Source organism: Telmatherina bonti (assembly GCF_933228915.1).
Source record: "Telmatherina bonti genome assembly, chromosome: 9".
Taxonomy (NCBI): Eukaryota; Metazoa; Chordata; class Actinopteri; order Atheriniformes; family Telmatherinidae; genus Telmatherina; species Telmatherina bonti.
Window position 1 is genome coordinate 1,510,389 of NC_136627.1, and position 18,433 is coordinate 1,528,821.

Here is an 18,433-nt window from a genome sequence, read left to right on the forward strand (position 1 = left end):
TCTGAAAATATTCTGTCATGCTTACAATTGATTGTCACTAAGATATTAACATGGTGGATGAATTTTCACAAATCTCATTTTCAGAAAAGTTGAATAATGTTTGAAAAAGGCAATTAAAACTTTTGATTTAGTGATTAAATTAAACTTTAACAGTTTTAATTACAAAAATTATCATTTTCAGCTTTTTCTGACCAGCTCTATTTTATGTAGAAACTAAAACAAATGTAGGATTTAATTAAATCAAATCAAACTTTATTTGTAAAGTGCATTTTATACCAGAGGCAACTTAAAGTGCTTTTACATGATAAAACCAAGTTATGCAGCTAAAACATAGCAAAACATAATTATAAACAGTCTCAGCTTCTCTTTCACGCAGTCAAATGCACACAAGGACAGACAACAACCCCCCACTCTTACCCCCACCTCACCACCACCAACATGACTCCCTAACCACTGTGGCTTTAACTGAAGATAGATAACAAATAAACAAGCAGAACAAAAGATAAAATTATTGATATTAATATCTGACTTGATACTGATGTGAGGAAACTATCTTTTGGATCCAGCCATGACAGGAGCTAGTCCCCCTATGCTCATTGGGGCTGCCTCCAGAGCAAACAGGTAGGACCCCCAGCATGAAGGATCCCCTTAAGGAAAATATTGGTTAGTTAAAAATCTCAAGAAATGATAAAAACAAATAAGAGCAGCAATACATACAAAGGACTTCATAAAAACAATGTGTAAAAAGACGAGGTTAAAAGACAGAAAATTAAAACAAATAAATAAGTAAAATAAAAATAAATAAAAACTAAGAACCACTAAAATTCAGTTCAATGCTAAGCTAAAAAGTTGGGTCTTGAGCCTTTTTTTTTAACAGCATCTCTAGTCTCCTGTGGCCCTGAGTATCTCTGGCAGGCTGTTCCATAGTTGAGGATCATAATAATGGAAAGAGGCCTCACCATGTATTTTAGTTCTTCCCTGAGGAATAACTAAAAGTCCGGTACCAGTGGACCTCAGGGTTCACAAGGGTTCATATTTTAAAAGAATGTCAGATAAATAAAAAGGCCCAAGACCATTAAGACATTTATAAACAACTAAACGAATCTTCAAGGAGCCATAACCTGGTCTTTTCATGTCTCCACTGTCCTTTACATGGTTTAAATAATTGTTTAAAAACTTATTAAACCAAAAAATGTTTAAAAAGTGTTTGATTTGACCCTTTATTCATAATAAAACTTCTCTCGTGAAATTTCATGGGAAATTTTGATAAACACAGATGTAAGTTTAAATAATGTTAATGAAGTGCGCGCTGATTGGTCACTGGAAGTCCAGCGCCGGACAGGGGGCGGGGCCAGTACATCCGATGCTACAAACAGCAGCTAGTGATAGCAGCTGACTCGACAGCAGCAGCTTTCTGAATTCAGCATTTATGTTTGAAGCGGACTCTGAGCCTGAGAGTGAAGATACAGAGATGGTGGAAGGAGCACATTTACAACAAACTGTCTCTGAATGGTAAAGTCCTCATTTTAATGTCTGCTCACCTTGCTGTAAAGTCAGATAGCATGTTGACAACGAGGCAAGTCGTTCATGTTAATACATCTTACTTTTATTCTGTTTTGGACCATTTTAAAACTATGAATGTATTTTCTAAAAAATATGGATTTAGAGATGTAAAAAATAAGGTAATGTTGACGCTGCATCATATTTCCCTACCAAACTTACACACACACACCACACTGAATTCACTGGCAGCCAGATAAGCACACACACATTTTAACAACTGCACAAAGCAGCGTATTTACTTCAGGTTTTATTTACCGTCAGTGTTTATCTTAATTAATTCGCCTATTTAGATGATTTAGCCAGGAGTCTGGAAAATGTGCTGATTTCTACATGACAGATCTGTGGTTGATTTAGCTGCCGTGCGGCTGTGTCACTGTACAGATAAATAACATGAAGTTAAATTCATTCATTCATTTATTATCCTAACCGCTCAGTCCAATCCTGGGTCGCAGGGAAGCTGGAGCCTATCCCAGCAGTCTTCGGGTGAAAGGCAGGGTACACCTTAGACAGCTATGAAGTTAATATCTTGTTTATATAAGATATTAACTTCATAGCTGTCCAAGCATCACGGTTATATAAAGCATCACGGTTTGGCTGCAACATCGTGATGAGACTTCTTGCTGACCTATGTAGACCCGTGTTTTATATATGCAGCATCACCTGCCATCTTTTATGTTCGAATTATCGTCTCTGTTAAGCTGCACATGTAGGAATTTTGCTAATAGAAAGAGAACAAGATATTACTTATTTCTGTGTTTAGAAAATAAAATGTCTGTTTTTCATTTCTTAGGTGTTCAGAAGGAAGGATGAAGCTTCAAACTCCCCCGTGTCTGATCCAACATTCTGGCATGGAACCTGTCTGTTTAAATCCTTTTTCATTGCAAAATGCAAGAAACATTTATAAGCAGGATTGTGTACATTTACCTATTGGAGGAAATGAGAGGGAAGTTTCTCTTCTATACCCAAACATTCAGAAATAAAAGGCAAATAACTGTAAAAGGTGATTATATTATAAAGGTGATTTTATATATATATATATATATATATATATATATATATATATATATATATATATATATATATATATATATATATATATATATATATATATCTTACCATTTTATATAACAAATAGTAACTTTACTGCAGTCATTTAGGACAAAAATAATTGAATTAAAGAAAATACATAACTTTACCATGTACACATTTCTGCATCTGAGTTCTGAATATAAAATGTAAAAATAAAAGCTCATTAAAACAAAATGTCTTTATTAATGTACAGAAATAAAAATCAATGCTCATTTTTAATGTAATAAAATTAAAATATTTTTAATTTTGTTATTGATTCTGTGAGCACAGTAGCTGAGTTTTCTGGGTTAAATGTGGTTAAATGTGGTTAAATGTGGCGTCTGGTGGTCTGGTGAGCCTCCAAAGAAGTCTTCATCTTCCTCCAGACTGAGTTGAGGCTTCTTCAGGGATGGCTGTTAGGAGCAGGGAATGCTGGAACCACGGTATTAAATGTGTAGACTCCTACATCATCTTCACTGCTGTCACCTGGGTTCCTTTTCTACACAGAACCATATACTGACATCAAAACAAGCAATAAAAGTGCCTCTTAGTTTCCATTAGGAATGTATATGCGTTTGATTAATTATCATTTTCTGTCTGTAAAATGTTAGAAAAAGACGACAAACCTGTACTTCTGAAGTGAGGGTGGAAAGTCCTCTATGACAGCTGTGTTCCAGTTGTTGCCTGCATTGCCGGGTCAGTCTATCAGCCAACATCTACCTGTAGAGCGCTGGTGCTGCGCATGGCATGAGATGTGCTGGACTAAACTCTGCAAATATAAGTTTAAAAAATGTCAGATCATCACACGAATAGATTGTTGGTGTATATAGCTGCAGTTTACGAGTCATCAAAATATTGTAATACCAATAAATGAAATCAAACTTTACAAAGAACTTTCATGTAAAAGGCAACACAAAGTGCTTTGCATACTTGGAAAAAAAAATGTAATAAAACAGGTTTTCACACCAAAATATACAACATAGAATATTAAAAGCACTATTTCTATTTCACACACTGCAATATACAGACAACGTGACGTCTCCCACACAAAGGCAAGAGGAAAGCCAGGAGAACCCCGAGGCCCGGGCAGCCAGCAGCCGTCCCCAAGCACAGATACCAACCACCCTGCTCCAGACCCAGCCATGCATCCAGCCAGGAGGTGGCAGAGGAGGGGCCCCAGCAGAGCCCCCCACGGTCAGGGGGAACAGGCCCAAGCAGGCCCGGACTGGCAAAGCCCGGCCGGGCAACGGCCACCCAGGGCCCCAAGAGCCCGAAGGCAACCCCCAAAGTCCGCAAGCAGAGGGCCCAGCCCACTCCAATTGAGAGCCAGGAAACCCAGACTGCCACCAAGTGGCAGCCAGGCCACACCCCAGTGCACCGGCCATCCTCATCCGCATTCATTGCCCACCCACTTACCTGAATTATGTCCCCCCTTATTTCTCCCCTTCACCCGTGCAGCCGACCAGCACCCCCCCCCCCCTCCCCCCCCCCCCCCTCCGAGTAAAGCTCGGATGGGTGTTTCCTGTCAGGTTAACACATGGTGTTGGAGGAAATACTGCTGAAATAGACTTCTTAAATTTGTTAACAACACTATCTGACAAACATCGACTAGAATGAATTTTCTTCTCAGCCCTTGTGTAGTCAAGTAAAGTAAACTCAAAAGTTATTAAAAAATGATCAGACAGAACAGGGTTATGAGGAAAAACTGTTAGTTGGTCACTTTTGATGCCACATGTCAGAAGAAGATCCAGAGTGTGACGATGAGAATGAGTCGGTCTGTGGACATTTTGGGAAAATCCAATTGAACTTAATATAGAGTTAAAGGCAATGGTTAAACTGTCATGTTCATCATCAAGATGAATGTTAAAATCCCCCAGAACAATAACTTACCATCATCAGATACCATCATTCTGGGTTTTGGGGGAGGGTGGCGATAGGGTGAGATTACAGAAGAGCATGTGAGACTACAACTCTGCTTCCTAGTCTCAGTCCTGAACAGTCATGGGTTTAACTGACTAATAAAATGATCCATGTTCCTAGAAATGAGAGCTGCTCCATCCACTGTGGGATGAATCCCGTCTCTCCTAATAAGACCAGGTTTTCCCCAGAGGCTTTTCCAGTTATCTATAAAGCCCACATTTTGTTCTGGGCACCACCTAGACAGCCAGCGGTTAAAGGATGACAAACGGCTAAACATGTCATCGCTGGTCAGGTCTGGCAGGGGTCTGGAGAAAACCACAGAGTCTGACATGGTTTTAGCAAAGTCACACACTGAGGCAACATTTACTTTGGTGATCTCTGATTGGCGTAACCGGGTGTCATTTACCCCAACATGAATAATAATCTTGTATTTGTATTTACGTTTATCTTTAGCCAGCAGTTTTAAGTAAGATTCAGTGTTGCCTGCTCTGGAACCTGGAATGTATTGACTATGATCCCCGGAGTATCTATTGCCATGTTTCTAACTATGGAGCGCAATCTTACATTTCTCACGACTGAGTCTCCAATTATCAGTCATTGGAGAGGAGTGTGACGGGGGGTTTACCTGAGGTGGTGGTGGTGATTAAAAATTGTGCAGAATGTGTAGATGTAATGTGATTAGCAAGACAACTGCCTTATTGTTAGTGTTTAAGTCGGCCTGGCTGTCGTTAAAATGGCGGCATATGCAACTTTGACCACAGAATGTGTGTCGGTAAGGTCTCTTTTTTTTTTTTTTTTTTACTTAAATTGTATTAATGTTCTGGTTGCATTCCATCAGCACTATTTGTTCTTGTAAAATTTCTCGGTGAATTTCTTTTGTTTTATATGGATTTTTCTGTTGTTGAGTGACTAAATTTGTTTAATAGTGAAGCGTGTAAGTAAGTTAACTCTTCTGCACACTCATGTACAGATTGGTTTGTCTTCTCCCCTTGCTCTTGATTATTTGGTTCTGTGAGATAAATTTCTGCACGACAATCCTCATCAGATAACTTCACTGAGCCATTCTGCCCTGCCAGAAGTAATCACCACAAGTAGATTCTACAACTGGCTGGATGTTGCTTTTAAGCATCTGTTCCAAGGAAGTGGTAGGAAAAAATTTAAGGGCCCCAGCATTTCACTTTATTTTTTTGGAGCTCAGGTATTTTTTGTTTTAGGGAAAAAGAAATGCAAAAAGATCAAGGACAATTCTTTGTTCTCACATGAAAGACTCTTTTTGTTGTTTTTACTTCAAAATAAATGTGGTTGTATACATAGAGTGAGGTGTTCATTGTAGACTGGAAGTTCAATGCTCTTAGGTGAGCAGCTAATCTCAATCTCCTTTCGAAACCCAGTTCTGATGGTAGTTAGATATAATTGAATTCTTTGTGACTGTATTGATAAACTGACTGACTTTGGCTCTGAACATTGTGTTGAATTTGATTTTACAGACAGAGATTGACTTGCCCAACGTCAAGAGTTTTGATTTTAAGGTGCCTAGGCTATGGTACCAGTACAGATACGCATCTGTATTGGTACCATAGCCTAGGCACCTTAAAATCAATAACAACTGCCATGTCGTGGTTGGAAGAAAACACCAGCATCATGACAAACCAACCATCATGAATACTGTACCTACTGTGTGGTAGCAGGCATTAAAAATAAGAAATATCTTTTACATGTTTTTTTTTAAGATAGATATAAGAAAATAAAACATGGGGCTCATTTGTACACAACAGGAGGGTAAACCTTTAGGCTTTTCCCCTTAGCATTATCTGCATCAGGTTAAGTCACGTCTCAGTCACGGCAAAAAAATAACTTTATATCAGCAGCAAAACTTACCGACTGCATTGATGGTGAGCTGCTTAAAGTTGCAAATACCCCTCTTTCCAGCAGCAGCAGGGTTGATGCCGTATTCACCTGGATTTTTCCAAATGTTTGCAAAATGCACAAGCAGGCCGCAGCCGGCAGAGATGTAGGTGCATTATCAGCAAAAAATAATGTAATCCATCTGTCCCTGGTAGTTTGGTCCCTGATGGAGGGAGAGAAAAAACATTCCAGTGTTGGTTTTGGCAACTGACAACCAAGCAGTGGACATGGGGTTTCCACATGTTCTCACAGCTTGTTGATAATGGCGACTGAGTCAGGCCCAGCAGGTGTATTTAGGTGTAGAAGAGGGATGGGTTTAGGCAATTAGCTCCCTGGGATGACAAAATACTAGAAGGAAATTTTTTTAAAAAAATGCGTTTGAAAGACTTCAGCCTTGTGGACAGTTTTGCTGCAAACAAAGCGCCCAGACAGCAAAACTCGACTGTCTTTAAAAGAAAGGGATGTTATCACTTCTGGTCAATGCCGATACACGTTTTAACTTGAAAAAGTGCAATTTCCGGGTGATGGATCCTTTAAAATCAATCCTGAAATGCACAGGAAGCCGATGCAGCAATTTTAAAACTGCTGTAATGCGTTCCCGACTTCTGGTCCTCGTCAGAACTCATGCTTCTGAGTTCTGAAGTAATTGTAGGCTCGAAATGGACTTTTCAGGAAGACCAGAGAGCAGGAAGTTAGAGTAATCTCTTCTACGAGAAATAAAAGCATCAGTACCTCTGTGCTGGCAGGAGAGAGAAATGGGCGACTCTGGTAATGGTTTTTTTGATGATAAAATCCTGTTTTTGTTACATTTTTGATGTGTGGAATCAAATCCAGCTCAGGGTCAAGAAGAACACCCAGATTTCTCAAAAACTGGGAGGGATTAAATTTTTGTGATTTTGATAAAAAGATCTTTCACTTGCCTTCAGTAAGTAATTCAAATTTCAGTTTTGTCCTCTCTGCCATCCATGACTATATCCTAAATACAGTTTAAATTAACATTAAGTGGCTCTAAGTCATCAGGAAACACAGCGATGTAAAGCTGTGTACCATCAGCATAGCTGTGAAAAGCGACGTCGTGTATCCTGATGACGTCCCCAAGTGGTAACATGTACAGATTAAAAAAGTACCGGGCCAAAAATTGATCCCTGGGGAACCCCACATATTATTTCATAGGTTCCTGAGGAGCTTGTATCCATACTTATGAAAATTTGTTGATCTGAGAGGTAGGAAAAAAAACACTTGAGAGCAGTACCTGAGAGGCCCACCACGTTCTGAGTCTGTTCAATAAAATCTGGTGATCTATTGTATCAAATGCAACACTAAGATCCAGTAAAACGAGAACAGAAATCTCTGTGAGTCCAAGTTACACTTGAGGTCATTAACAATCTTTAATAGGGCGCCTCTATACTGTGGTTCCAAATGAAACCAGATTGATATCTTTTCTATGTTTATTCTGAAAGTCATATAGCTGAATGAAAATAATTTTTTTTAATGACTTTACAAAAACGGTAAGTTGGATACAGTCCTGTAATTATCAGCAATGTTTGGATCTAAACCAGTCTTCTTCAGAAGGGGCCTCACCAACGCCGTTTTGCCGGCAAATGGAAAGACCCCTGTTTGAAGAGAGTAGCTTACTATGTCTAAAAGCTCACATTTAAAGAAACCATGAAATGTATTTAAATGTGATGTGGGAATGGGGTCTAACTAAAAGGAAGGTTGTTGGGTTTAGCTGGGAGAAAACTCGACCAGGCATCTTTGCATCAACCAGGACAAAACTCTCCAGTGTTTCCTCAGATAAAAACAGTGCTTCTGATCTGTTAACATAAACATTATGCTGGGATAAATGATTGGATACGTGCACCTTTGGAGACTCCACTGGGATGCATCTTTGTTCCCCTGGATCTCTGTATCTTCCTGATGGAGTCAGCCTATGTGAGTCTGGGTATACAAGCCACACTTGCCCTGTTACAGCCTTGCCATTGTTGGCCAGAAATATCTGCCCATGTACAACAATTTACCATTGGATGTACAGCACGCGCCAGGCTAAGGTCCCTGGCACCTCCCAGAGGGTAAACTACAACTCCTGCCGATCTCTTAAAGACCCTGGTCCCACGTTGGAGTGGACTTCCTTACCGATCTTCCTATGCCACAAGGTAAAACCTGTATTTTGGTGGTGGTGGATCAATTTTCAAAAGCCTGCAACTAATTCCCTTTCTAAGTGTTCCCACAGCTGTCGATACATCCCAAGGCATCTTTCAGCATGTCTTTCACACTTTTGTCTCCAGAGGATATTGTTTCAGACTTTACTCCTCTGTTCACTTCAGGCTTCTGGCATGCCTTCCCTTGTCTGCTGGTGCTTACGGTTAGCCTATTTCAGGGTATCACTCTCTAACCAAAGGGCAGGCTAAACAGAAAATCCAAGAAGAAGGCCACTTCCTCCAGACTTTTTGTCACAAGCATCCCTCCTCACGTCCAGCTTGGCCTCAAGATTGGGTTTCAGCTTTTTGCGGATGACGTGGTCCTGTTGGCGTCATCTGGTCGTGATCACCAGCTCTCGCTTGAGAGTGCGCTAAATTTAGTGTTGATCTGGATTTATAAAGCAAAACAGGCGTGGGACATGCTGCTTTATAAATCGGGAAGTTTTTTTGCACTGCATTTCCTGTTTTCCCTACGTACGCCACCTGTAGTCATCGTTGCTATGCACAGTTTGATAAATGAGGCCCCTGGCCTCTCCACAGTCACTCAGCTGTACAAACATGCATTTAACCAGAAGTCCTGCCAGCCCCCACATGCAGCGCCATTCCTCCTATGTGAGCGGTTCCTGGAAGCACCCTGGAAGTGGGTATGCTAAAACCAGAAATGGTAGTATCGGTTTGTTGTTGTTGTGGACCCTGATTAAAAAAAAGGCCTTTGCACTGCCTTCTGCGCCCGAACGTAATCAATTTCAAGTTGGAAAACTTATTCCACAAGAATAAAAACCAATCAAACCAACATAAAACCAAATAAAATAACATTCAAATGATCCTCTAACTTCTAAAAATGAATAGGTACAGTATGTAGCTTCTAACATTTGTCACGTTTTCCATGTTACATTGTAAATCAAATTTCAGTTGATGAGATCTGCAAAGGGCTGCAGGGTGGCACAGTGGTTAGCACCGTGGCCTCACAGCAGGTTGCTGGTTCAATCCTCTGTTCTGTCTGGGTTCTCCGGCTTCCTTCCAAAGACATGCATGTTAGGTTCATTGGTTACTCTAAATTGCCCCTAGGAGTGAGTGGTTGTGTGTCTCTGTGTGGCCCTGCAATGGACTGGCGACCTGTCCAGGGTGTACCCTGCCTTTTGCCCAATGACTGCTGGGATAGGCTCCAGCTTCAAGCGACCCTTAAGCAGACTAATTGGTTCGAATAATGAACGAATGAATGAATGAGATTTGCAAATTGCTGACATTTTCTTTTTATTTTCACTGCACACAGCATCACAGCTTTTTGGAGTTGTGGTTATAATTTTATCTGCAAAAGCAGAAAAAAGCTTTTCTCACATTACTCTTTAATATAGTGTCTATTAATATCTTTTTATTTACTGTTTGTCTGTATCTTGCAGGGGTGATCTACACCACGGATATGTTGGACAGGGAGACCAAGGATTCTTATTGGCTCACGGTGTATGCCAGCGACCGTGGTGTGATTCCTCAGTTCACCAGTATTGAGGTGTTTATTCAGGTGGATGATGTTAACGACAATGCTCCCCTAACCTCCAAGCCGCTGTACCGGCCCTCCGTGTCTGAGAATTCACCACAAGATGTTTCAGTAATCCATATCCAGGCCCAAGATCCTGATACCTCACCTGCTACCGCCAATGACTGGTTCAGCTACCGTATTGTTAGTGGAAACCCACAGAATTTCTTCATTATTCACCCCCACACTGGTGAGTATTCATGAAGATGTGACTTACAAAACCTTTAACACAACAAACTGTAGTCTGGAAAAATATTGGTGAGGTGCTCCTTTTAGAAATACAGAAAAACAACAAACACAGCATTCATTTTGTGTATCTAAAGATGATAAGATTGGAGCCAGATAAAACTGTTAGTATGTTATCACGATGTGGTTTCGAACACACAGGACTTAAATGTTAAACAGAAGTTTTACCCCAGGTGTATCTCAGAAGTGGCAGTAACATTTAATGTACCACAGGCATACATTTAGCAAACTACTTCACCTTGAATGTTAGAAATCACACACGCAGATATGTACAACACCACCTAGTGGTGAGGAGTAAAAGCACAAGCAGTACAAGACACAGCGTCTCCTCTTTAAATAAAAGGATACACTTTCTTTTCAAACAGACGTGACCAATAATTTGAAATGACAAAGATTATCATTTAGTTTTAAAACTACTTTATCAGGGCTGCATTTATCGACCAACTCCAGCAACAAATGTTGGAACGTAACTGGAGTAAAGTCAAAAAAAAAAAAAAAAAAAAAAAAAAAAAAAAATCCCATTAACAGCCATGTATGAAGAGATTCAGTATCTGTGCCAGTAACAAAAACATATTACTTTGAATAACTAAATTTGATAACAGTGCTGGTATAGGGAGCGATTGCACCCTTTATTTGATGATATTAAGGTCTATGGCATAAAGTAGTCCTTGTGCCACCTGGATTTGTATTTCACATGTGGTGCTTTCTGTGAAGGTGTGTGGGAGTCTAGTAGCATTTAAGTTCTGTTTAGTCTCTATGGAAAAGCAGTAAAAGGTGTGCTGCGTTCCTGGGGTCTCATTTATAAAACATTGCATAAGTTATATACTGAAAGTGTGAGTATGGTCGAAAGCTGGAAATGGCATAATCCAGATGTATAAAACCATGTGCAGCACACCTACAAGCAGTTTTGACTTTATAAATCCCACCTGCACCTCAACGTTTGCATACAAGGTTCCCCCTCGTGTTCTGTCCTCGACACGCCCACGTTCTGCCATAAATGGTCGATGCAAAGCACCTCATGAATCGTAATCTGTGCTTAAATGAGCAACTGATCAGTGTTATTTCATGGTTATGATGACAAACACGCGAAAAGAGAAACAACACATAAATTCACTCAAGCAGACATTGTGATGTCTGTGATTTAGGTAAAGAGTAAAATAACCCAAAAACAACTTGTTTAATAACCACAGTAGTGGCGGCAAAGTGTTGTGACCAGCCTGCGTATGGAGGAGCGCGACTGATAAATGCTGTTCAGTAAAATCCCATAAATACTTGAAAAATAAAAAGAAGTTAGAAATTTATTGAGTAATTTATGTGACGCCATGAGGTTTTTCTTTTTTTTACCATCCTCCATCGTGTAATCTTTTCCTCATTCTGCATGGAAAGTTGCGCCGCTTCATGGCTGCTGCCTCAGTCTGCATGATCCTTTTTATGTATATTATTGATTACATATACATATACCTGCTGATTATGTTGCACCCATTACTCATGAGGTCAACACAGGAGTTGCGGTTCTAATGTGTACTTACGACTCACCAGCAGCAAAATAAAAAAAACAGCTGTTTTTAATGCTTAAGTATCCTGTCTTATTTCATAACTTGCCTTATTTCATAAGACAGGACAAGTTTTTGTCTATGGGAAACACGTCTGTGTCTGTACAGGAACAGGTTTGTAGTATTGTAGTAGTATTGTATGTAGGATTGTATTGTGGCTTTCCTCTGTGGACTCCTGCAGGTGGACTCACAGGTTTTTACCCTTTGTGATCTTAATCCCATGTGGGCCGGTGCAATGGCTGCTGCCTGGAGTTGACACAGTCCACTCTGCTTGATTGCAACCAGCTGAAATCCCATCTTTCTGGTTACCCCAATGCCGGTTATTAAAAATGTAGATATATCTAATACTCATGTGGCATCAGGAGTTATGATGTGCTGCAAAAGGAGCACTTCACAACAGCATTACAAAAATCCTGGACACAGTTAAACACAGTCCCTGGCCCACTCCTCTTTCAAAAGGATGGCCTTGCTCTGATTACAAAGGTATTGGAAAAATACAAGTTTTGCTTCAACTGCTGTGGGGTGAAATTTGAAACTGGAGTAACACCAGTATCTTGACCGTGGATGTGCTCAGATGACCGTGACCTCCACATCCCAATCCGTGTTAATACCATCTGAGAAAACATACATTAATGTGACTACGTGTGCTTAGAAAGTTAATGTCTTCAGGCTCAATGTCTTCAGGCAATGCTATGTTGAACTGCATGTTGTAGCTAAGAACGACTGCAACAACATAAACTGACTATAAATATTTACCTTTCTCCACATTGTTGCTGTTCTCTGTGTTTGATTGATATACATTGACAGACAGTCATTAACAGACGACTTGTTTATCTGTGAAAGTCAATCCAAAATGTGTTGGATGATGTAATATTTCAGCACACACCAGGCTCTTTTAGTTGAAACCAAAACCAGAGCTTAGCACTGGCTCTAGCACCAGCATCAAACCAGCACTAATTCTTCTTTGGGGGAACGGCCGCCTTACCCCGGGAATCCACTGGACCCGGACGTGTTGTGGAAGAGCTGCGGAGCAGGTACACCAAGCTTTCTGCCCAGCACCCTATTTCACCTGCAGAGTTTCAGAGCAGAGTGTCTGTGTTGCGGTTCACATCATGCATCATAGTTGGTGTAGGTCGACTTACAATGCTTCATAAAACAGCTTTAAAGTGAACAATAAACCAGCAAATAAAAAGCAGGAAGAGTTTGACCATCTCACGTGCTGAAAAGGTTACAGAGCAGCGCAGCTTTCTTCCACCAGGATAAATGTACGTTTTCCACGCTGTGAAACCGTCTCACACCTTACGGCTGGTGCCGCTGGTGAAGAAGAAATGTTGATGTTTGATGCCTCAGAGACAGCATCATAGCTAAGATGAGAGTGAGGCACCCCTGGCACCCACTGGGAAGAACTAGTGATGTTCCACCAGAAAGCCTTCTAACTGAGGTGAATGCAGCAATAAGTACAATCCCTACCACGACCATGACTGAAACCAATGAGCTGATATACAGTACAGCAACCGTGATCCTGGAGAAGCGTGGCCGACATAGCATCAAGGGCAAGAAGGAGGAACCATGGAAGAGGAGGTTAGAAACTAAGATCAAGGCAACTTGAAGGGAAGTTAGTCAACTGTCAGAACTCCAGAAGGACACAACCATGAAGACGGTGCCAGAGAGGTACAGCCAGATGTCCATACCTGAGGCTGTGGAAACTGCCAAACAAAGACTCCAACCATTGGCTGCACGAATGAAGACATACACAAGAGAAGTTGAAACCAGATGAATAAGGTGGCTGCTCTCAACTAACCCAGCTAAAGTGTACTCCCAGTGGCAGGGTAATTCTACACAAGCTGACCCACCAAGGCTGGAGACAGAACAATACTGGAAAGGCATATGGGAGAAGGAGGCATCGCATAACAGTGAAGCAGAGCGGTTAAAGGACCTCAGAGCAGACCACAGTTCCCTCCCTGAACAAGACCCAGTTACCATCACAGTGGCAGATATCCAGCACAGAGTCTCAGGTATGAAGAACTGGTCAGCGCCTGGCCCTCATATGATCCATGCCTACTGGCTAAAGAGGTTGACCTCACTCCATGAACGCCTCTCAGCACAAATGAACAGCTCCTGAGGGATGGGACTCACCCTGAATGGCTAACCATGGGACGAACAGTCCTGATACTGAAAGACCCCCACAAGGTATCGGTCCCATCCAACTACCGGCCAATAACCTGCCTCTCCACGACATGGAAGCTCCTGTCAGGCATCATAGCAGCTAAGGTAAGTGGGCACATGGATCAATACATGGCAGAGACACAGAAAGGTATTGGCAGAGGAACCAGAGGCGCTACATATCAGCTGCTGGTTGACAGAACAGTCACCAGAGACTGCAAATCCAGGCAGACAAACCTGTGCACCGCCGGGATTGACGACCAGAAAGCCTACGACTCGTTGACACACACGTGGATCCTGGAATGTCTGAAGCTGTACAAGATCAACAGCAGCATGAGGACCTTCGTTGCAAACTCAATGAGGTTGTGGCAGACCACCATGGAGGCCAACTTCAAGCCAATTGTACAAGTCTCCATCAAATGTGGCATATATCAAGGAGATGTCCTGTCCCCACTGCTGTTCTGTAGAGGCCTGAACCCCCTCAGCCAACTAATCAACAAGACTGGGCATGGATACCGACCCAGGAATGGAACCACCATCAGCCACCTCCTGTACATGGATGACATCAAGCTGTACGCTAAGAGTGAGCGGGACATCCACTCACTGATCCACATCACCAGGATCTACAGCAGGGACATCGGAATGTCATTCGGACTGGAGAAATGTGGGCGGATGATAACAAAGAGAGGGAAGGTAATCCATACGGAGGGCATTGCACTCCCAGAGGGCAGGATAACAGATGTAGAGGAAAGCTACAAGTACCTGGGCATACCACAGGCGAATGGCAACCATGAAGAAGCCACAAGGAAAGCTGCCACAGCTACATACCTGCAGCGACTGAGGCAAGTACTGAGAAGTCAGCTCAATGGCAAGAACAAAATCCGGGCAGTTAACAGCTACGCCCTGCCAGTGATCCGATACCCTGCTGGGATAATAAGCTGGCCAAAGGAGGAAGCTCAGACCACGGATGTCAGAACACAGAAGCTGCTCACCGTGCATGGAGGGTTCCACCCCAAGTCCAGTGTCCAGCGACTATACACTAAGCAGAAAGAAGGGGGCCGGGGACAAGATGAAACATCCAAGCTCCATGATACATCAGGAAGAGGGCACCAAGGGATGAAGCACTTAGTGAATGTCTCAGACAATGGAATCTGGAGGAACACGAGATGGAAGAACCATCATGGGAGGAAAAGCCCCTGCATGGGATGTACCACCGGCAGATCACTAAAGTGGCCGATATAAACAAGTCCTATCAGTGGCTGGAGAGGGATGGACTGAAGACAGCACAGAGGCACTAATCATGGCAGCACAGAAGCAGGTCCAGATCTACCATACCAGGCAGGATCCCAGATCTACCAGACCAGGCAGGATCCCAGATCTACCAGACCAGGCAGGATCCCAGATCTACCAGACCAGGCAGGATCCCAGATCTACCAGACCAGGCAGGATCCCAGATCTACCATACCAGGCAGGATCCCAGATCTACCAGACCAGGCAGGATCCCAGATCTACCATACCAGGCAGGATCCCAGATCTACCAGACCAGGCAGGATCCCAGATCTACCATACCAGGCAGGACTCCAGATCCACCACACCAGGCAGGATCCCAGATCTACCAGACCAGGCAGGATCCCAGATCTACCATACCAGGCAGGATCCCAGATCTACCAGACCAGGCAGGATCCCAGATCTACCATACCAGGCAGGACTCCAGATCCACCACACCAGGCAGGATCCCAGATCTACCATACCAGGCAGGATCCCAGATCTACCATACCAGGCAGGATCCCAGATCTACCAGACCAGGCAGGATCCCAGATCTACCAGACCAGGCAGGATCCCAGATCTACCATACCAGGCAGGATCCCAGATCTACCAGACCAGGCAGGATCCCAGATCTACCAGACCAGGCAGGATCCCAGATCTACCAGACCAGGCAGGATCCCAGATCTACCACACCAGGCAGGATCCCAGATCTACCATACCAGGCAGGATCCCAGATCTACCAGACCAGGCAGGATTCCAGATCTACCATACCAGGCAGGATCCCAGATCTACCATACCAGGCAGGATCCCAGATCTACCAGACCAGGCAGGATCCCAGATCTACCATACCAGGCAGGATCCCAGATCTACCAGACCAGGCAGGATCCCAGATCTACCATACCAGGCAGGACTCCAGATCCACCACACCAGGCAGGATCCCAGATCTACCATACCAGGCAGGACTCCAGATCCACCACACCAGGCAGGATCCCAGATCTACCAGACCAGGCAGGATCCCAGATCCACCATACCAGGCAGGATCAGATCTACCAGACCAGGCAGGATCCCAGATCTACCAGACCAGGCAGGATCCCAGATCTAACACACCAGGCAGGATCCCAGATCTACCAGACCAGGCAGGATCCCAGATCTACCATACCAGGCAGGATCCCAGATCTACCATACCAGGCAGGATCCCAGTTGCAGACTATGCAAAGGAGCCCCTGAAACAATCCAACACCTCACAGCAGGGTGCAAGATACTGACAGGCCAAGAATACATGGTGCACCATAACCACGTAGTCATCTTGCATAGTGAACAGGAACATCTGTGCGGAATACGGACGGCAGACCCCTAAGTCCCAGTGGGAAACTTGTGCTGAATTAATGTCAGCAAATGCTGATCGGTGATGTTGTTGCCATTTTAATGATCCTTTCCTTCACTGTCTTTGCGGAGCGAGGCATGTCTTTGATTTTCTGTATGATCTCGGTTTTGTTTTTGAAGTCTGGAAATACGTGTCCTGATATGCTGATGACGGACTCCTTCATGTAGTCACCATCTGTGAACGGTTTTCTACGCTTTATTATCTCCCGGGTTGCAACTAAACTTGCAGCAGTAGTGGAGTTTGGAGATGCAATTCACTTCTTAAATCTATTTTTGCGCTTCTCTAATTTCTCCAGAAGAAATGCAATCACACTTTTTGTCTCACTCCCAACTGGCAAATGTAGCATACCTTCCCAGGAAATGTCTTTCCACATTACTCTTTTTGTTATTTGACAACTTCTCGCGACAGAGCAAACATTCAGGCAATCCTTCCACATTGGCAATGAATGCAAATGATTCGGTCCAAGAAACGTTGAATCCTCTGTTCTCCTCGGTTATTTTTCTCTTTTTCCCTTTGGGATCCATGTCCCATCACACAGCCGCCGGTTTGTTTACAACACCACCTGCCTGGCATCCTGCCCTGCTGATAGATAGGCTATGTGTGTCGCAGGCTATGACGCAAATATTCCTTGACAGAAATGTTAAAATTTAATATTTATTCTACACATTTTTACAGAATTGGAAAACGTTAAGAATGTTTGTGTCATGTTTGTCCTCCTACAGAACCAGATCAAAACAAAAATATATTTTCCTCCCCCATCTTTTTCCATTTTCAAACATTTTTGGAAAAGTTCCAGGGAGCCACTAGGACAGCGCTAAAGAGCCGCCCTCTTTAGCCGGTGCACCCAAATTGAAAAGTTTGGCGCACCAGTGCAAACAATGGAAGAAGTTAGTCTGGAGCCCTGGTTTTAGTGTTTGCCTGCATGTGTGCTTGAAAGAGAAATTGCTGAGTTTGAAGTTGCTTTGTCTGTTTTGTCTCTTAGGTTTGATCACTACAACATCGCGTAAACTGGACCGAGAACAGCAAACAGAGCATGTTTTGGAGGTGAATCCACATCTCATGTTCATTTTTCTCATTTTGTGCGTCCTTGATTCCTCTTCACAACTCTGGAACTCACCAGAGCTGTGAGCACAGAAAATTTTGAAAAATACATCTTTTCTTTTTTCATAATAATAAAACAATTATAAATATATATATATATTTTTTATTTATTCCTTAGTTTTTTTTTAACAGGTTAATCCTAGAGGCTTTTGAGATTACCCTTTCAGGATTCATTCAAATGAAAAAGGCCTACTTGTATGTTTATCTTGAACACTTCATGTTCTTCTGTTTTATGTGCATTTCTTTTTATTGAAAAAGAAACTTTTTTTTTTTTTTTTTTTTTTTTTAATATTTCAAAATAACAAAAAAGCACATATATCACAAGTGACAACAGGCAGAGACAAGGATATGGTTAGTTCTTTATCATATGTACCATAACATTACGCCTGGCCCTCTAGCTTATGTACGCAAACACAATGGGCTCCAGATTCCAAACCTAGTGATGCTCATGGTCAGTTATCTCTGACCATGAGCATCACCCTTAGGAGTGGCTCTGTTATGTAGGAAGGACACAAATCCTCCCCATCAAAAC

General features: G+C 42.5%; 1 protein-coding gene across 1 annotated transcript in view; it reads left to right on the plus strand.

Moving 5' to 3' along the window:
* The window catches only part of fat3a (FAT atypical cadherin 3a), a gene marked incomplete at both ends in the record, with an annotated part of 121,436 nt that overhangs the window by 3,317 nt on the left and 99,686 nt on the right, over nucleotides 1-18,433 (plus strand). Inside the window, 2 exons of the mRNA XM_079246235.1 lie at nucleotides 10,055-10,378; nucleotides 17,783-17,844. Of these exons, the coding sequence (XP_079102361.1) occupies nucleotides 10,055-10,378; nucleotides 17,783-17,844 (386 nt within the window). The remainder of the gene's footprint in view (nucleotides 1-10,054; nucleotides 10,379-17,782; nucleotides 17,845-18,433) is intronic.